The sequence below is a fragment of the Balearica regulorum genome, chromosome 17 (assembly GCF_011004875.1).
Source record: "Balearica regulorum gibbericeps isolate bBalReg1 chromosome 17, bBalReg1.pri, whole genome shotgun sequence".
Classification (NCBI taxonomy): domain Eukaryota; kingdom Metazoa; phylum Chordata; class Aves; order Gruiformes; family Gruidae; genus Balearica; species Balearica regulorum.
Window position 1 is genome coordinate 3,152,423 of NC_046200.1, and position 18,437 is coordinate 3,170,859.

The following is an 18,437-nucleotide window of genomic DNA, read 5'->3' on the forward strand; positions in this document are numbered from 1 at the left end:
AATTTGAACATAAAAAGGTTAAGCTGTCAAGAGAAACTTGTTTGAGCAAGGATTTCCCCACAGCACCCACTACGCACACAGGCAGCAGCTGCCCAGCCATCTGGACGTACCATTTTCTCCGTTTTGAGCGACATGCTTTTGTTCTACCTCCAGAAACTTCTTGCAGCTACCCCAAGCCCTGAAGACACCACACTGACCTCACCGCAGAAATCATCCCCACCGACTAGGGCTAGAAGCAGCACAGACGGGCAAGAGATGCTCCTCAGCCCAAAGGGCTCAGAGATGCTGCTCTCACCAGCCTCAGTAAATCAGCGCCTTCAGACACTGGTGCAAAGGGTAAGACCCTGTGCAGATGTTTCAAACCCCACTGTCCTGATCAGTTAAGAAAACCTGCAGCTGGCCTGGCAAGGACACACCGCATTGAGCAGGCAGAAGGCACCTTTGGGTCTTTGGCTTCTGGAAGGACAGTGGAGCTGTACTGCTGGCAGCTCACCCCAAAAACACAGCCACGAAGCCTGTGACAATTGAGATCTAGCCCAAAAATGCTCGCTGTGAGTCATAACATCTCCTTAACATCAGAAAATTGAAGGAGAGGAACCAGAAAAAGCAAGACGTGATGGCCCTGAACTCAGAGCCGCTGAGCTTGCTGCAAAGCAGGTGAACCCTGCAGGTACCCTCACACCTATCATGCAGCGTAGCACAAGGTGAACTGACAACTGGCTGCAGATCATTTTTAAATGGTTTAAAAAGTGACTGTAAATTTGCTGTTACAATAATCCTTATTAACAGGGAAACAGGTTTCATGTATTTCCATTCCATAAGTTGCCAAATGCGAAGACATTTAAGCGCCTAGTCGCAGGCAAGCCCTACCCTCAGCCATCCCGCTCTGCCTTTCCCTGGCTCTGGTTCCCCACCACCGCGGGGCCAATTACTCCCACCTTGAAACTGGTTTGGTTTCGGAACCGCTTCCCCAAATGGGGCAGACACAGACTGAGAACTACTGGGGACGACACACTTCCTCATCTTTCTAGAATATATCCTTCAAACAATTAAATAGTTCTATTTCAAGACTGTTACACTGGTATGAAAAGGCAGAAAATTATAAATTTAATCTTAGACGTTGCCCTCTGAGATGGAGAGAAAGAAAGGACTAAAACGCAGAGCTCAGCACTGAGCTCCACTTGCTTTTTACTAGTATTATATCAGTGACTATTTTAAGTGGTTTGGGCTTTTTTGCTTTTGCTTTCGTATCTTGCAGGGAGTAAGGGATGAGGTATTTTAACTCCACATGATGTCTAGCAACACACGAGGTGGTGCATTTGTATTCTCTAACACATAAATTCGTATTTCCTTCCTAAAAACATTACTATAGAGTTCTTAGGTTATGAGCTCTGCCTTTTAGGCTCTGTTGCGGAGATCACTACGATGGCTTTACACACATACAGCCTCTGCGTCCCAAAAACGCTCCCAGAGATTCAAAGCTACAGCCTACGCTGCCAACTACCAGATAATGGGCAGGGAGGGCGGAGATGGGGCCAGACTCTGCCCCACCAGCAGCAGCCGGTGCTACGTGCGCTCCCCGCTGAAGTGCATAGCAGTACATTCCCCGGTCCAGCCTGGGGCTGCGTCTGTCCTTGATGTGCTGCTTAGAAACCATTGCTTTTATTAGGATTTCAAACTCAAAGCAAGTTAGAGCTGCTAGCACCACTAACTCATCATTTTGGGCGCAGATGGTGAGATTATTTTTACAGCAAGTTTTAGCCCCAAGTTAAAACCCTGTATGTGCAGACTAGAAATTCCACAGGCAAGCCTGAGAAAAAAAAAAAAGAAAAAAAAAGTCTGGTTTAAATGCAGACAGAAGCTTCTCAAACTAGAAAGGACATCTCCCCAGAAGAGGTGCATACAGATTTTCCCTGCAGTCCTAGATTGAAGATGCAGCAAGAACAGCCACTTCTGCAGTATTTTTGTACTACAGCTTCAGGGAATAAAACAGTCTAAAATTCCCTGCTGATATAAGCAATTGCTATTCTAGTAAGCAAAATGCTTCTTCCACCAACTTAGTCTTTTGCACTGCGAGTCCTACACAATGACCATCTAATGCATCTTACGCGTGTTGTGTAACGCAGAGCGCCAGTGAGAAAGGATATAAGGATGGAATACCCACAGGGTGTCATTGAGCCAGTCCATACCATTGTCCTGCTGTAACAAGCGGTCGTATGTGATACACATGAATTTGATATCTTCCTCATCTATGCCTCCGTTCCAAATATCATACAAAATGGTCATCTCCTCAAACTCGGAGCGTGGCCTAAACTGAGGCCGGGGTGGGGAATACTCAGGGGAAGGAATAACTGGGAGGTCCTCAGGCGTCTTCTTCTGCCTTCGCCACTGTCTTTTAGGTTTCACGTGAGCTTCTTCTTCCTTGAAGTCTTCATTCCACTGGTTCTCCAGTTCCTTAAATGGCAGTTTCTCTGCAACTGTCTCAGCTGCTATTTTCTCATGGAAACCGTCATTCCTGAAGTCCAGGGTGACGGCTTCAGGGTCTTTCAGTCCATAGAAAGCATCAGGATGTCCACTCAACAGCTCTTTGCCCACAGCACTTTCCACCAAGGCCATTGGCACAGGAGGAGGTTCTATGGCTTTGCCAGAGTAGACATCCAACGAGAGGACAGAAGGCGGTGACCGTTTTGGCCGACCTGGCCTCCTTTTGGGAAGCACAGAAGGTGGCGGTGGGGGAGGAAGAACAGAAGCACCAGCGGGTACTTCTGGTGACAGCAAAACAGATTTTACTTCTGCCTTGCATTCCTCAATGGGCATTCTTCCATCTCCATGCATGCATGACAGGGCTGCTACAGGTATTGGCTCATCAGGTGGCAAACCCATGTCTGTGTGGAAATCTGCTTGTGGGGGGCTGGCAAAGGGGATAGGGGAAGGAACACTGTTCATGCTGATCGTAAGGGAAGCACCAAGAGGCTCTTTAAAGGGTTTCTCATCTAGCTCATCCTCTGACTGTTTCTTGCCAGACAGAAGGCAAGGAATGGTAGCACCAGCCTCTGGGAAAGTAGGTGTGAAATTGAAATCTCTCCCAGGAGTCCGAGGAATGCCACTGTTAATGCCAGGAGATTGGGATGGGTAGGAAAAGGGGCTCCCTGGGACTTGAGGGGAACTGAGGGTCAAGCTGCTTCCCGTAAGGGGAGCATCGCTTCCTGGCGTGGCTGGAACAGTGTCCGTGCTCTGTGACTTCGCAAGGGGGTGTGAAGACTTGGCCAAAATGTCCCGCCCAGGAGTCCTAGGAATCTCCTCTTCCATGGACGTTTTGGTCACCAGTAATTGTTCAGGGAACTTTTCTGGAGGGACTAAAGATTCTTCTTTACCAGGAGTTGATGGTAAGGGAAGCACAGAGGATGGCACCTTGTGGGCTGGAAGCAGAAGAGTATCAGTCTCTGAATGGATCATCACCTCCCGTCCAGGCGTGCGAGGCAGCCGGTCGTCGTCCTCCGCTGCCGAGGGCAGTTTTGTTTTAACACGAGCTTCTAAGCTGCTGTCATCGGATTTGCTAAAGAAGCTGCTTTTATTGGGCAGAGGTTCTCCAAAGACTCCCACTGGAGTCGAGAGACAGACCACTTTCGCCTCATCTTGAGATTCAGGCTTTGGACCTTCCTGTACCTCCGACTCCAGCATGGCAGCAGGTTCGGACTCTTCCTCTGAAAGGGGGAAAAAGAGAGGAGAATCAGGAGCTTTGCTTACACTCGGTTACTCGCCAGTAAAGGCGTGTTTAAGATGCCGCAATTACAGAATAGCTCAATTCCACTGAGAGGCTTTAAAAAATCCAATGCTTTACATTTTGGAGGCACAGAGTGTGGAGTAATTAGACGCTACCACAGACATCCCTAATGGACCATAAAAAAAATGCACTATTAATTTGAGGATTAGCTATGACACAGGCCAGAACGAAGGTTTTCTGCTTTCAAAATCCCTGACCAGCTTTTGTACAGACATAAAAAGAACTAGGGGATTGTGGGGTGAGGACTTCAGAGGAGAGCTGTCAGAGCCCCAAGCTATCAGCTTTTCTAATGTGGGAAGGTAAACTAATTGCAAGGCCAAGAAGCACTCTTGGCTCTCAAAGGAGGGAGCAGTGAAGGGAGGAGCATAATGCTCTTGAACAACACATGAAGGAAGTGGGAAGCCCTTGTAATGAACGAGAAGACACTCAGATGGTATCAATGAGGCAATTTATATGCTGTGCTCTCTGCAGCAGGCTCATTTGTCTGGAGTTTATTTACCCCCTTAGGGCCGGGGCCAAAAGGAATCAACAGTGAATCTTGTTAGGCAGCTCAAAATAACATTTTAAAGTGGGAGAGCAAAAGGAGGTGAAAATGCCTGGAGAATTGGAAGGGTAGTGTTCCCCATTTGTGTTGAATGAACTGGAGAGTTGCTAGAGAAGGGTCCGATCCCTATAATTCCTGTATGACGGGGCTGGGCTGCACAAGACGAATGCTGCAGTTTGAGCTTGTTCCCACAGCTTACCTGTACAGCTCACTCCACACATCAAGGTGCCCAAATGCAGGTCTCCCCAAATTTATGCCCTTTTTGCACACCGACCTGTTCTAGAAAGGATCTCTGCAAAAGAGGTTCTTCTTTGCCCTGCCCAGTTTAACATTTTGCCTCTTTACAGCTTTCAGATTTTATGGCAGCCAAAGAGTGACAGCCTGTGCAGGGACTGGATTTCCAGCTCTCCAAGTGACAAAACACGGTCCAGTCTTCCCCAAGGCTCACACTGCAGCCCACATTACATGTGCTCTCCCTGTTGGCTCTAGTTTTCAACTTTTTAATTCCCCCCTAGCTGCAGAATTTGTAAACCTTTATGCATCTCACTCCTGTTTCAGTAAAAGGTTTCTAATTTCCTTGGGTTAAATACAACTCTGTATTGAACAAGGAAAATTTCTTTCTTCCAGAAAAGCAGGGAGTATCACTCATTTGAACGGACTAAGTAAAAAAACAAAACAAAACCTATAAATAATAACATCAGGAACCAGATATAATTATGCAACTCCGCTCATCTGCTCCATATAGCTTCCCAGTCACATACTGCCTCAGTATTAAAACCAAAAAGAGTCAGTAGTGACTCATTAAGCACAGATTCCTGTTCTGTTTTAGCAGCCATGGCTTTTCTATCTTGAGCTTCAGCCACCACACCATCCAATCAGTCACCCTCAGATGATGACAACTGTTGAGTTCCTCTAGGACACTAACTAAACTGGTCCAGAATAATATTCTGGATACAATAACCACAGTATTTTTAGTAGCAGATGGCTTGTGTAAAGCTCCTTACTGGGAAGGAAAGTTCAGCACAGATCTTTTTCCCTGTATAGACAACCGCTAGCTGAGAGCCAAGACTGGAGGAAGAAAGAGAACAAGGGAAATACAGAATCATACATACTGAATGCTGTGAGAATACTGTACTTGGAAATGTGGTAAAAAAATGCCAAACCACATGGAAGGGCATACCTGGCCTACAGATGGGAGACAGTGCAAGTTTTGTCTCCTGGTCTCTTTCCATAACCAAGTGTTTCAGTGTTTCAGCAGCAATAGATGCCTCTGGGACTTCACCACATTCACCTTCCCCTGCCTTGATTTCTTCCATGCCTTCATCTTTCACTGCCAAAGCTGGCTCTGCGAGTCCCAAGCCTGTTGCATCCATGTAGTCATCCACAGGATACAGCTCCAAAATAGTCTCCCTCTCATCATCAGGAAGCTCATGACCAACAGGTTCATGGTCTGTCTCAGCAACCATGGCTTCTCTGTCTTGATCTTCAGCCACCTCCTCCTCCTCTTCCTCCTCCTCATCTTCATCATCATCATCATCCTCGTCTTCATCATCTGAGTCTGAACTCGACTCAAATTCAGAGGAGTCCTCACTTTCATCAGATGATTCCACTTCAGCCTTGGAAGATGAAGGACTTGCTACATCTACAAGAAGAACAAATTACCATTAATTCCACTTTCTGACTTCATTCAACAATCAGGGTCTACTACAGGAGCAAATATCACTTCCACACTGTAACAGCATGGAAAGAGCAGTGTGAGGATTTGAAGGAGTTGCCACCCAATTTATGTATTTCTGCAGAGACTTATAAACCATGAATGTGGATGCTTACAACAATCACCCTACAACAGGCAGTTCCATGAGCAGCAGAGTTAGCGCTGCCTGGCACCCTGCCCACATGGGTCTCTTGGTGGATTGCCTCTTTACTGGAGCTGTACAAACATTTTCTGCTGCCTTCATGCATAGTTTTAAAATATGGAAGCTACCACCTTCCAGAGCAGGAACTGATTGATAGGACAGAAAGTTACCAGCAGCTAAATTACCCCTGTTTGAAATCTGGTCCCTTCTCCTCCCAGCCCCTAACACTTCATAAAACAAGCACAAACACAGCTGACTTTAAGATCTCTGCTCCTCTGTCAAGTTGGGCTGGAGAGCTATTGCAAAGGGACTCACAGACTGAGGGATCATGGAAGCCTTGCAGGTAACAATTCAAAATACCTGTATGTATTATCTTGTCTAAAACTGCCCTTCAGTGAAGGAAGGTGTACAAATATAAAAAATATCAGCTCACAAGTGCAAAAGGGAGACCACACCTGACCTGAAGGCTATGCTTGCTGCTTCTGCTGGAACTGCTTACCCTCCTCGGAGTCCTGCTCCTCCTCCTTGTCACTTGTGTCTATGCCTGTCTCCTCTTCCTCATCATCATCATCCTCATCATCATCTTCATCATCATCGTCATCATCATCATCTTCATCATCATCGTCATCCTCTTCCTCCTTTGCAAGAAAGCATTGCCAAGAATGAACAGTGTCTGACTCTGAGACCTGGTTGTCACAGTAGTAACCACCAGTGACTCTCATGGATGCTGATCAGAGAACCTGAAGAGGGAATGATCTTACAGAGGTTCTAATAGGAGCGCTCATTTTCTAGATAAGGTAACTTTGGCGTCTGGAATTACTACACCCCCTTTCATGACAGACAGCATTCAAAACTGCAATCACAAACCAACACACCTTGCCAGGTGCTGCTTTCACCAAGCCTCCCTCTTCTTCCTGCTCCTCTTCCTTCTCTGAGGAAGACTCTTCCTCTTTCCCTGACGTCTCATCTCCCTCTTCTCCCTCGCTGTCGAGCTCCAACGGCCTTGCTGGTCGCCGCCTCAGCCCCACTGCTTCTGCGTCCTTCTTTGAGAGGTCAGATGTTGTATCGGAAGCATCCCTGTCCCTCTCCGACTCTGGTGGGCAAAAACAAGAAGGAAATTGCCATTAAATACCTTGCAAGGGAGGGAAAGAGATGATCATATAATGGAAACCTTTTCTTTGGGAAGATCAAAGTTAGGAGCAATGTGCCCGTGTGGTGCGTGAGTCCCCAGGCTCACAGGGACTTACTAATTTCACAGTGCAAGTGAGGCCGAGACTAAGTGTTGAAATGCCAAAGATGGCAAAATGTGGATGGCCAAAGCTGACAAGCTACAGGCAGAGCAGCCAGGAGACATGGTATGACTGAGATCAGAACAGGTAAGCCAAATTTAATGCCTTTTTGTTTTATTTAAGGACTCTAAATGCTTCTGTACTCTGGCTTCAAAATCACTTGTTAGTCTAAAACAACTTTATAGCACAACTAACTTGAATCCACCTTTTGATGTAAAACAAAGGGTATTCAAAGCTTTGCCTTATCTCTACTCTTCCCTGCTTCCAGGAAAAAATGTTAAAATATTTTCAAATAGATTTTTCTGGCAAATAGCTTTGGTTTGTTTTTAAAATCAAACACAGTGCAAACTGTCTCTTACGTGCTTTCTCCCACAATGTACCCAATGTACAGTCCTCCAATGTACAGTTTCTCCCACAACGTACAGTCCATGAACTCATCTGAGCTCCCTCTACTGGGTGACCAGCCCTGCATCAGCAGAACTGAAATAGGTTATGAGTTATTCATAAAATGTGGCTCTTAAATTTCCCACCAGAGAATTTAAGATAACTGAATCCAGAAGAGACATCTCCCAGCTGATCAGAGTTTTGTGAGAAGCAGGGTTTTGGCTCAGATCCTTGACTCTGTGTCTAACTGTAAGTGAGCACGCTGCTGTGAAGTTTAAAAAGAATTCAGCTTGCATGTGGTTTGCATCTGCTCTTGTGTTTCAAACAAATGTGCTTTGCAAACCTTCATCTTCATCATCGACAGAAGTAGAAGGCCGGATTCTCTTCTGATCTCCTGCTGAGGCAGCTTCAGGTGGCTCCTTTCTTTTCACCTGAACAAAAGACACAATTAGCATTTCTGAAAGTTTAGAAACCACAGAAATCAACTTCTTAAGCAAATTGCTCCTGCTAACACCCAGAAACTAAGGGCCACTTTCCCAGCTCTTAATCCCTTTATTTGCTTGCAAACAGAATTTCACTGTGAATGAAATTCTACCCCTTCAATTTGCATCAGAACACTCTGGGTACCAGCATGGTGCATGTCATCACCAGGTACTTTGAAGCTGACAGAGAAAACTCAACAAATGCATGTGTCTGAGATGTAGCAAAATGGAAAGAAAGCCTAAGCCTATGACATCTTAAATAACCTCAAACCAAGTTTTATTCTAAATGAAGAATGCAGAATCTCTCATCCCAAACCTTTATTTGCAACTTCTGTGCATTCAAACCCCTAATTTCAGGGAACCCCTCTACTCTCCCTCACCCTCCCCTCCTCCCTCACTTTTTTTAAGATACTTTTCGTTTTTTACGGAAATGCTCTTTAAAATAGGTGACCCTATGCTTGCAAGTCTGATTCTGTAAACTCGCATGAGGCAGAGAACACTTTTAACCAAACTTCAGGTGAGACTCAGCTGCCAAACTGCAAGACATTCTAAGCAAAGAAACAACTGTGTAAAGCACTATGACCATAAGCATATTTTTACAGTCGTGCTGAAACGCTGTGTCCTAAACGCAGGCAAATGTCCCATTTACCTTGCAGAGCAGGGAGATCCTTTACAGACAATTCACACAAGCAGTACATGAAAAGCTAAGGCTGGGAAAGAGGATCCTTGCTCTTACAGAGTACTGGTGGGTTACGAGTGATGCTGTCAGAAGCAACCTCATCAGTGAGCACAGCCCTGTGTAGGGCTTTGGAGGATGAACCTAGAGACGTCTGTCCTCCTAATGCTCCTTTAGGGAATGCTAGCATAATGAAGACAGATCTCTGTTTTTACCTTGAAGGATGGCAACCGGATGGCCCCTCGTAACCCAATCCCCAAGCCGATTCCCTCATATCCCAGGCCTTCTCCTTTGTTCCAGTTCTCCAAAAGACAAGATGTGATTCGATCCTTTGGTTTTGGTTTTTCCTCCAGTTCTCCTCCAGACTTCACTGGAGTGAGAGACGCCTGCAACAGAGAAAGCACAGTTGAGAGGGAAAGTTTCCTGCAGAGCATTGGAAACCATTTAGACAGTTGAGGTTTGTGAAATATCACCACCTTGCCCAGGCATCAGTTTCCCTGAAGGCAAGGGCATCTGAAGATGCACCACAAGGCCACACACACTTGAAAGAGAGAAGGTGCAAGAGCTCTTCTTGATAATGAGACCATTCCATCTCCGAGAAGCCTTCTCCCCTTTGCATTTTAAGTAGTTATTTTCTCTGCACAAGGCACCAAAACTGCTGGAGCAAACCTGCTGGGACTCCCAGAGCTGTGGCTTGGCATAGGACACCAAGTGATGTTGCATTTGGAGCAATCACTCTGGCAGGTAGCAAAGCAGACACTCTTGCTTTCTTCACTGAGTGTTTTTACACACGATCTCAATTTCCTTCACATGGCAGCTTAATGTAGGCCAAAGTACTTCACAAGAGAGGACAACGGAAATGAACAGATCCATTAGCTCCCATGGCTCATTTCAGGTCTCCCCACTGCCAGGTGTGGGGACCACAGTAATCACCTTCAGAACAGCCAGAATCCACCACAGAAGCTAGAAGCAAAGGTTGTAAAAAGGAGAAATGAAAGGGGAAGAAAAGGTGCAAACATGAACCCAGGACTCGAAGCCTAAGGGAACACATTCCTCCACCCAGGCAGGAGCACCAAGTGCCAAGGAGCAGCTACTGTACAAAGGTCCTGAAGAGCAAATGAACTCTGAAGAGAAGCTCTGGAGCTGGGATACACCACCATCTTCATACACTACCACCCCTGAACTCCCCAGCACTGCAGGAGCCCATCTGATATGGTCACAGCCACACAAGAAACAGAACTACACATATACCTCTTACAAATAACCCAAGCGTGCTTTAGGCAAGTTAGCCTAATGCTGTGTTATCTACCTTCATTTGCTAACCCAAATAACTGAAAGCAACTTCAAACCTTCTAATTGGGAAAACCTTTCTTCTTTTTACCGTAAGGCACAGTTTAGTGAGTCAAAAACCACACACATCCCTATGTTCACTTAGCAATCACAGCCCAAGTCCACAAAAACTGTCAGAAGGCTCCAGTCCTGGGAAACAGGAAAATCAAAATATTTAGGCGAAACACCTAAGGGTCTACAAAACTTGGTAACTAGATACACAGCCTGACCTCTGCTCAGCCACAATAAACCCCTTTTCACCAGAGCTGAGGTGTGCAGGAAGAGGAGGAATTCAAACCTCTACAGCCTTGAAGTGGCAGGTGAGCCAGGGAGAGTGTCACGCACAGCAGCATGCCACGCTCTTCTTGAGCGAAGGCCACTGGAGGTAACATTCACTCCCATCAGCCGGTGGCGTAACGCCATCTAAAAGTCGGTTTCTCTTACAGACATTAACAGAGCTAATTTGCTGAAGCTGGCTGTAATCACCGAAAAGGAAGCGTAAGCTCAGCTCTCCTGCTAATAAGGGACAAGACTAATGGGAATATCAAGCAGAGAATCCAGGCAGCGGCACTCCGTGGCCAGGGATGGCTGGTTATTCCTGGCACTCTGCTTAATGCATCTTACTCAGGCTTTCAAACCTAAACCTACCATTAGATTTGGGAAGAGTTTTCCCCTAGCTTAGGCAGACAAACTCCATGGTACGTGCTGCCCTCCCTAGCAGCTTTCACCCCATACATTTTCCATCATGCCTGACCTAGGTGACCAGCTTTACCTTTGAGCTTTCCCACCCTTTACTTATGGCACGATACTTTTTGGCAATCAACCAGCTGCTCAAGCCCATTCCTTTGATGGAATATGGTGGCCAGAAAACGGAGAGAAAAAGAGAGAAGCTGAGGCACAGGAGGTGACAAGTACATTGCCTTCTTGTGCATTGTTGAAGCTTCAGGGGCTGCCAGCAGCGCTGCGTAGATACTATTTTCTTTCCTACTGAACTTGAACATTGTTGGTCAGTCAGGGAAAAAAAAAAAACAAAACCACAAGGCTTCCTGCTCTTATGCTTGGGGAACGTCAGGGAGATAGCAGACCCACAAAGCCTCTGACCAAAGAGGGACACACCTACTGTAGCAACTGGCATATGGTGGAGCTCACGCACTTCCGAAGCTGAGCTTTGATCTCCCCTGTGAAATAACAGGAGGGCTGCTGCAGCTGATGGTCTAAGGATAGGAGATATTAAAAGATATCATCTCTCCCTACAAATCTGCCTCGTTTATTTCTAAAGAAAAAAAAAAGATGTAAACAAGCACATATGTTGTCTTATTTATACTTCCGAACCTCTGAAAATTATATAATTTCTTTCACTACTGTCAATCAGTAAGGAAAAACACGAGGAGCTCCAATTAAAACCATGAGGAGGGAGGAAATGGGGGTGCAGGGCCCATTTTGGATGATCATTTCAGCTCAAACAGTGCCTGAAGGTCTTGGTTCATTCTAGAAAAATCAGTGTGATGGCAAAGTACATGGAGAACTGACCTCCAGCTGCCACCAAGGAGCCAGTCGGCTCATCCTCACGCGTATATAAAGACAACAGCAATAGGAAGGTATAGTTTAAGCTGAATACTCATATTTCGTTTTCCTTTGGCAAAAGCAGGCAGCTGATGACTGAGAAGGAATCCTGTCCTGCCCCAACGTCAGGGGTTGCCCAGTCCCAGCCAAAAGGAGACACTGAAATCTGCGAGATTTTTCTGCATGCGACAGTAACACGTGGCCTGGCAGAGGCTTCTCCAGGCAGTGCCCTGAAGCAGCAATGGCTCTGGCATTTCTGTTCCTGGACAGAAAGCACAAGTGTGTTTCCATGCAGCAATTTCCTATTTTCAATTAGGCTGCTCACGTCCAACATAACCCGTGGCAAGGACTGTGGTGAGCTGCTGTGGTACAGTCAGCTTCCCTTTCCAAAGTGGGTTGCAAATTCCAGGTGAGGGAGGAACACGCTAAATCCAACCATAGCTCAGGATATAAAAGAGCCTGAGCAGCCGCTGAAGACCTGCCTCAACTTGCTTCTGCTTCTTCACTGTGGATGTCTGGTTTAAAACAATTTCTCGGGTACTTCAACTGTTGCTTTTGCAACTATTTCCTGGATCTGTTTCCCTCACTGCCCTGGTAACTCAGAGGCCTCCTCCAAAATTGTCGGCACACGCTCGCTGGTAGGAGGCAGAAGCTCTGAGCATTAGTCAGGAGGAGAGGGACCGGGTTTCTTGCCGCACGTCACACCAGCTCCAAGCCAGAGCAAATTACACTGTCATAAAACAGCTGTTAAGCAGCAGCATTACCAACCTCTCCGGAAAGCCAAGGAGCTCTCCCAGGCGCCAGAGTTAACACACAACTGGCTTACAAAAGCAGGTGGTGAAGATACTGCTCTGAAAACTGGCATCTGAAACAAAAGATGTATCTGCAGGTTGTGGTGCTCGTTTTGGTTTGTTGGTTTTTGTTATAATACACTGTAATACTAATTTTGAGGCTTGTGTGAACCTTTCTATAGTGTTAGCTTTTTTTTTAGTAGAGACAAATTCACCGCATATTAGATCAGAGAGCTGTTTGCTGGCTGAGGTACACTTTAAATTGGCTGAGAAAGGATCAGAGGATTCATGCAAAGCATGTTTTCTTAACTAATCCCTGGAACTCCTCATATATTTGGCCAATGTTCAGCTTTTGAGTTAATTGCTGCTGCATATATGCGCTGGGGATGCGGGAGAAGTGCAGAGAACTGGAAATACCCACAGATCTCATCACACAAAGTGGGGAATGCAAAATAGCGGCTTGATGGTTTCAAACACTCCTGTTGTATCTGACTTTAGGTTTTTGGAGCTGAAGTTCAGCTTCCTCTTAGATGCAAGAAGCCCTTGCACGTTTGTCTCCTGATCTCAGGGTCGTTTCCTCCTGCAACCCCCTTCCTGGAGGCAGCCAGCACTGCCCCAGACCATCAAAAAGAAAAATAAAAATCAGTTAAACTTTTCAAATTTCAGGCCTTAGAAATACTGCACTGAAGGGGAATAACCCTGGGCTTTTGGTGTGTAAGAGCAGCCTCCCCCTTCTTCAACGCTTTCCCAAAAGGATCACAGTGGAAAGGACTCTCCTATGTGTAAGTGCTTTAACCACTCTTCCCCTTGCTCTGTCTGTAGGAGCAGCTAGCCTTTTCCTACGACTACTGCTCAGTGGACTTCAGCTTTAATGGGAGCATGCAAGGCCCCCCCCCCCCCCCAGCAGGGGAAGGCCACAAACACCCACTGTGGGGCTGTGGAGACACTCAGGATGTCACCTAGCCCATGACCCTGCCCTGGGGCAGCAGTGATGCTCTTCCTCAGATGCCTGTGAAAGGACATTACAGTCCTCCAAATCACAGTCAGAAAAACAGCTCGTTTGCAGACCCTCCTGGGTCATGCCCCAGCATGGCTGGTGCATCCTGCCGAGATGAGCAGAGCAGCCATGCCGCCTGGCTTGGGCAACATGCCACCAAAGATGAACATGTTATCTGAGACCCTTGCAAGGTGTGAGCTGCGTTTAGTCCCTCTCACAGAAATGGCTGCCCTGAGGTGGCCCCAAAGCTGGAAGGGATGAGGAGATCCACCCCAATGCAGAGGGATGACACATCTTCCTCGGGCCCACATTCAACTCAGCGGGACGGTGTGAGACAGAGCAACAGTTCGCTCCTAGGTGAGCAGTTACGGATCCACACATGTTCAGAGATAACTCTGCACAGGGTACCTCTATCAATGATCAGGAAGGACTAAAGTACCCAGCCTGTGTTTGTTCTGCAGGCAAAGCAGCATGAAATGCCTGCGTAGATAGAGTGACACCATGGAAATAAGCCAGGTTTAATACCCAGGTGCTAACCTGTCCCGAGGCAGGTGCCTGTGGTGATGGAGCACCTCCCAGCTATTTGCAGGCTGAGGTCCGCTGCTCCCAGCACACACTCCTGTCACCTGCCTCGGCACAAAGACCAGCCCCCATTTAATTTCAGCAGCCTCAAGCACCAGGGTTTCTCACAGCATGGCTTTATTTTTTGCTTCTGTTTTAGTTACCATAGCACTTTAGGGCTGTGGGGTTTTTAAAAGTCAGTTCCAGATCCCTGCCTAACCATGCCCTGGCACTAAGAGCAGCTCTCCCTGAGATCCAGCACAGAGTATGTGAAAGCCTACCTTTGCCAGACGTTCCTTCTTGTCCCACCAGTCATCAAATGCCCGAAACGCTACCACTTCAACCATCTTCCGGTTCAGGTCCCTTTTCATGATGGCCTTTAGTTCCTTCACTATGACCAGGAGGACTCCATCCACAGTGGCTTTGTGGGGATCTTCCTTCTTCGGCTCGTAACCCGGCGGTGGAACCGAGGGGTCAAACTTGGGCAGTGGTGGCCACTGCTGTCCACGACCAAGAGCTGCTCCCATCGAGAAAGGGCGGTAGGGTGGAAGATTCACAAACTGCATCCGGCCTGTCACGAAAGGCGGATACTGGTACGTGTTCTGTGCCTGCATCATGCGGCTCAGCATCTGAGTTTGCATCTGGAAGGACATTGGCATGCCACCCCACTGGTTGCCCAAGACACTTATCATATCCACTTGCATGACAGGGAACATGCCAGGATGGAACGGAGGAAGTGGAGGTAAGATATGAGGCGGAGGGACCCCAGGGGGGGCAGGGAGTGGAGGTGGTGGGACGGTGACAGCAGGGTGAGTGGGTGGAGGTGGCGGAGGTAGCGGCGGAGGCATTGGGAAGCCTGGCTGTGGAGGCGGCGGCGGAGGAAGAGGAGGGAATCCTGGTGGCGGCATGGGGGGAATCGATGGGGCCATCACGGCTGTGTTGCTCACGGAGGAGTTCACCACAATGGTTTTGGCACATTCTGCACTGGTGATGGGCGCAGGGTTGGTCTCATCATCAGAGATTTCCATGTCCTCCCCTGAAGAATGCTGACCCTGTGACAAGAGAGAGAAAAGGTGAGGAGCACATTCCTTTTACATTAAATACCACAGCACTGGCTGCTTCAAACAAAAGCTAAGTTTAACACACATTTTAATTGGAGATGGAGAAAAGCGAGCGATGCTCTGAAAAGACAGGGCCCATTGAGCAGCTAGTGCCTATTGAAGCTTTTCTCTTCCATGTCAGACCTCAGGAAGCAGAGAGGTAAAAGCTTTCTAAAAGAGCATCAGTACCAACTGAACAAAAACCTCAGCTTCTATGGAATAGGAGGAATTGCTCCCGTGCTCGGCAAAATACACACAATCCAAATGTCTTTCACTGCAAGATACATTATCTCTTATTTGCATCTAATATGGACAGGGGTATTACACCATGAGTTTTTATTCCTTAGTTTTCACCATGCACAAAGAATTACTCTGGGTTTTTTTATTATAATCCCTGGCTCATTTGCTATCTACTCTTAACCTCTAATTGTGGGAAGACAATACTTCCACATGGTTGCTGCTACTAAAGGTTGTCTTGACTAGATCAAAGCAATTCCCATGAAAAAAAGAACCCCAAATCTGCTTAAATTCCCTTTAAAAATCAGAGTCATAAATGCTGGGATTCAAAGAGAGCTTATGTCATGTTCTTGGGCAAGTGGATTAAAACAGAGGGTGCCTGCTTGCTCTGAAGTCTCCAAGCCGCCTGATTAGGTCTAGTACAACAGGATGGCCTCACCAGCTAGCTCCATCCTCAACAGCAAATTGTGATGCCTGCATGCCGTGTTGTACAGGCACTTCAGTCCTGAAGGTGTCTCCAGCACAAAGAAACCACACGTATAACTGTCACATCCCTCAGGTATTGTTAAAACAAATCCTGGTAAGAAATAGAGCAACCAAATACTGCTGGAAGACACATCTAACACACTGACAGTTTATCTAGGGGAAGCACGAATTTGGTTGACCTTTTACTAGTGCGATGTCAGCAAAGACAGGACAGGCTCCAAAACTATTTCTCCCATTCTTCCTTTTTTTTTTTTTCCCTCCAACTAAATTCATCAAAACCCACCACTCTTGTGACAGCAAACATCCCTTGGCTATTTTCAGGACTGAAAAGCAGAAGCACTTATCACAACCTTCTCTCCCAGGCTCTCTACAAGCATGATCAGCCTACCTCCTTCGAACGACTTACCAAGCACTTCCTTCCTCACAACAGCTTCATACAAAAAAGCCAGACAAACAGTTTGCATGTGGCCACCAGCTGATCTAAATACAGAGCATCAACCTCCGCCAGAGCTCTGCTGCCTGCCTTGGATGCTGCGGGCTCTAGCCCATCTGAGGCAGTAAGAAATCATGATCAAGTGGTCTTTAAGTCCCTCTCTGTCTCTCAATCGTGGCAAGAGTTTCAGAACCTGCTAGCTGTTTTCAGCTGAATTTGACTGAAGACCTCAAAGATGTTTTTCTTCCATATTTTATGCCAGCAGGTGCCTCTTCTGTCTGCTCTCCTACTAGTCTCCCCAATCTGAAAGAAAAGAGCAATAGAGCTCAGCCCTTATTGGGCACTGGAGAATCGGCACTGGGGAGAGCTGCTGCGAAGCAGGCTTTGTTGACAGCTCTCATCTTGAAACTGCTGTGATTTGATTTTTAACCTGTGAATTTTGCACAGGGGTACGGGAACAAAACCAAGAGCAGCTGAGTTGACAACTCTGCTATCAACTGTAGCTGTATGAAGCTGAGTAACCACAACTATCCAAATCAAACCAAATGATTCACGTTTTATCAAAGGTCATCTCTGCTACAGCAGCTACCACCAGAGAGCAGGCTGAGCACAACACTTGCAACACCAGCTTTGCAAATCCTCCTGTCCTAGCACCTCCCCTCACCCTTGCTTCCCCGCATTCCTCTGCTGCAGCATGAACCCACCGACTCATGCACCGCACGGGTCATCCCCAAAACCCACTCACTGTATTAGTGGTCTAAAAATGCCCAACCCCTCAGCTCACCACCATTTACCCCTGCAGAAGGGCTGAAAGCATGAGCCTGGCAAACCCTGCAGCGAATGCTATCGACCTCAGGCTAATAGTAACAGAGAGGGGACTCTCCCACCGTCACCGAGTTGCTTTAGTGCATCTGTACATGCAGGGAGGTATTCTGAGGGCCTAAAATTAATAGCTCAAAAAAGGAGAAGTAGAAATAATAACTCCTTGCACTTGAGTCTTTCCAGAGCTGAATTGTATCGTCTCCTCCTTGAGCTGTCCACATCTGGCTAACATTTCTAAGTGGGTCTCACACCCTGCATCCTCTCCCCAGCTGCTCTATTGCAGTCACGTCCCACGCCGAGGATGCTGGGGAATGAAAGGACATTCTGCAGTTTCAACTACCGCAGCTCCAGTGAAAGGGGCAAAGGAAGAGCAAAGATGATGACTGTGGCAGGTATAAACAAGTTTCCTGTGAAACAGATCCCATTTTTCAGTAAATGAACACAAAAGGCCCTGTTAAAACCACTGGCTCCAATTGCAAAAGCTGGATGATGCTAAAGGTCAGTGTTGGATAGGAAGCCAGGAGTGTTCAGGCTACCAAAGACAGACAAAATCTACTTCATATTCGCATTCATCTCACCTGATGGGGCACGGAGGAAAGTCACCTCGTGAAGCTGCAGTGGAACACCAGCACAAGGCGGTGCCACGGGGAGCATCAAGCCATAAACTCTCCTGGATCCCCAGTCCCTCCTGCAGCATCCCGCACCCCCCAGTGCCACCCAACACCAGTCACCACTCAAGACCGGTCTCTGCTGAGCACACACCATCAGTCCCAAAGCACCTGCCTGAGCCAACACGTCCTCCCCTCCCGGAGCACCACCAGCCCAGGGCAGCCCATCTCAGTCAGTCCTGTGTAGGAGACCTGCGTGCTCCTGTCCATCGCCCAGAGCCCACTCCCATCCACACCAGGCCTTTACTCAGTTTCAGTACCAAAGAACCCTGCCTGATAACTGAGGTTGGTTTTCCCTCTTGAAGAAAATACCAGATAGAAAAAGCCGATCCTGAAATTGCAGAGGGGTGGCAGGACTAGCTGGACCCCATGTTGTACTGCACAGCAGATTTCTTCGTGCATACATGCATTTATTTTTACTCAAGCTGAAATGAG

The 18,437-nt window shown here is 47.2% G+C and overlaps 1 protein-coding gene across 2 annotated transcripts in view; it reads right to left on the reverse strand.

Annotated features, from left to right (window-relative positions):
- The window catches only part of SETD1B (SET domain containing 1B, histone lysine methyltransferase), a 52,305-nt gene that overhangs the window by 5,338 nt on the left and 28,530 nt on the right, over positions 1 to 18,437 (reverse strand). The window contains exons 7-13 of one of the 2 annotated variants that reach the window (XM_075770106.1): positions 14,538 to 15,308; positions 9,231 to 9,401; positions 8,201 to 8,288; positions 7,060 to 7,277; positions 6,684 to 6,822; positions 5,509 to 5,970; positions 2,148 to 3,704 (exon numbers count right to left, since the gene is read on the reverse strand). In XM_075770106.1, the coding sequence (XP_075626221.1) occupies positions 2,148 to 3,704; positions 5,509 to 5,970; positions 6,684 to 6,822; positions 7,060 to 7,277; positions 8,201 to 8,288; positions 9,231 to 9,401; positions 14,538 to 15,308 (3,406 nt within the window). The remainder of the gene's footprint in view (positions 1 to 2,147; positions 3,705 to 5,508; positions 5,971 to 6,683; positions 6,823 to 7,059; positions 7,278 to 8,200; positions 8,289 to 9,230; positions 9,402 to 14,537; positions 15,309 to 18,437) is intronic. The other variant, XM_075770107.1, reaches the window with a different exon arrangement.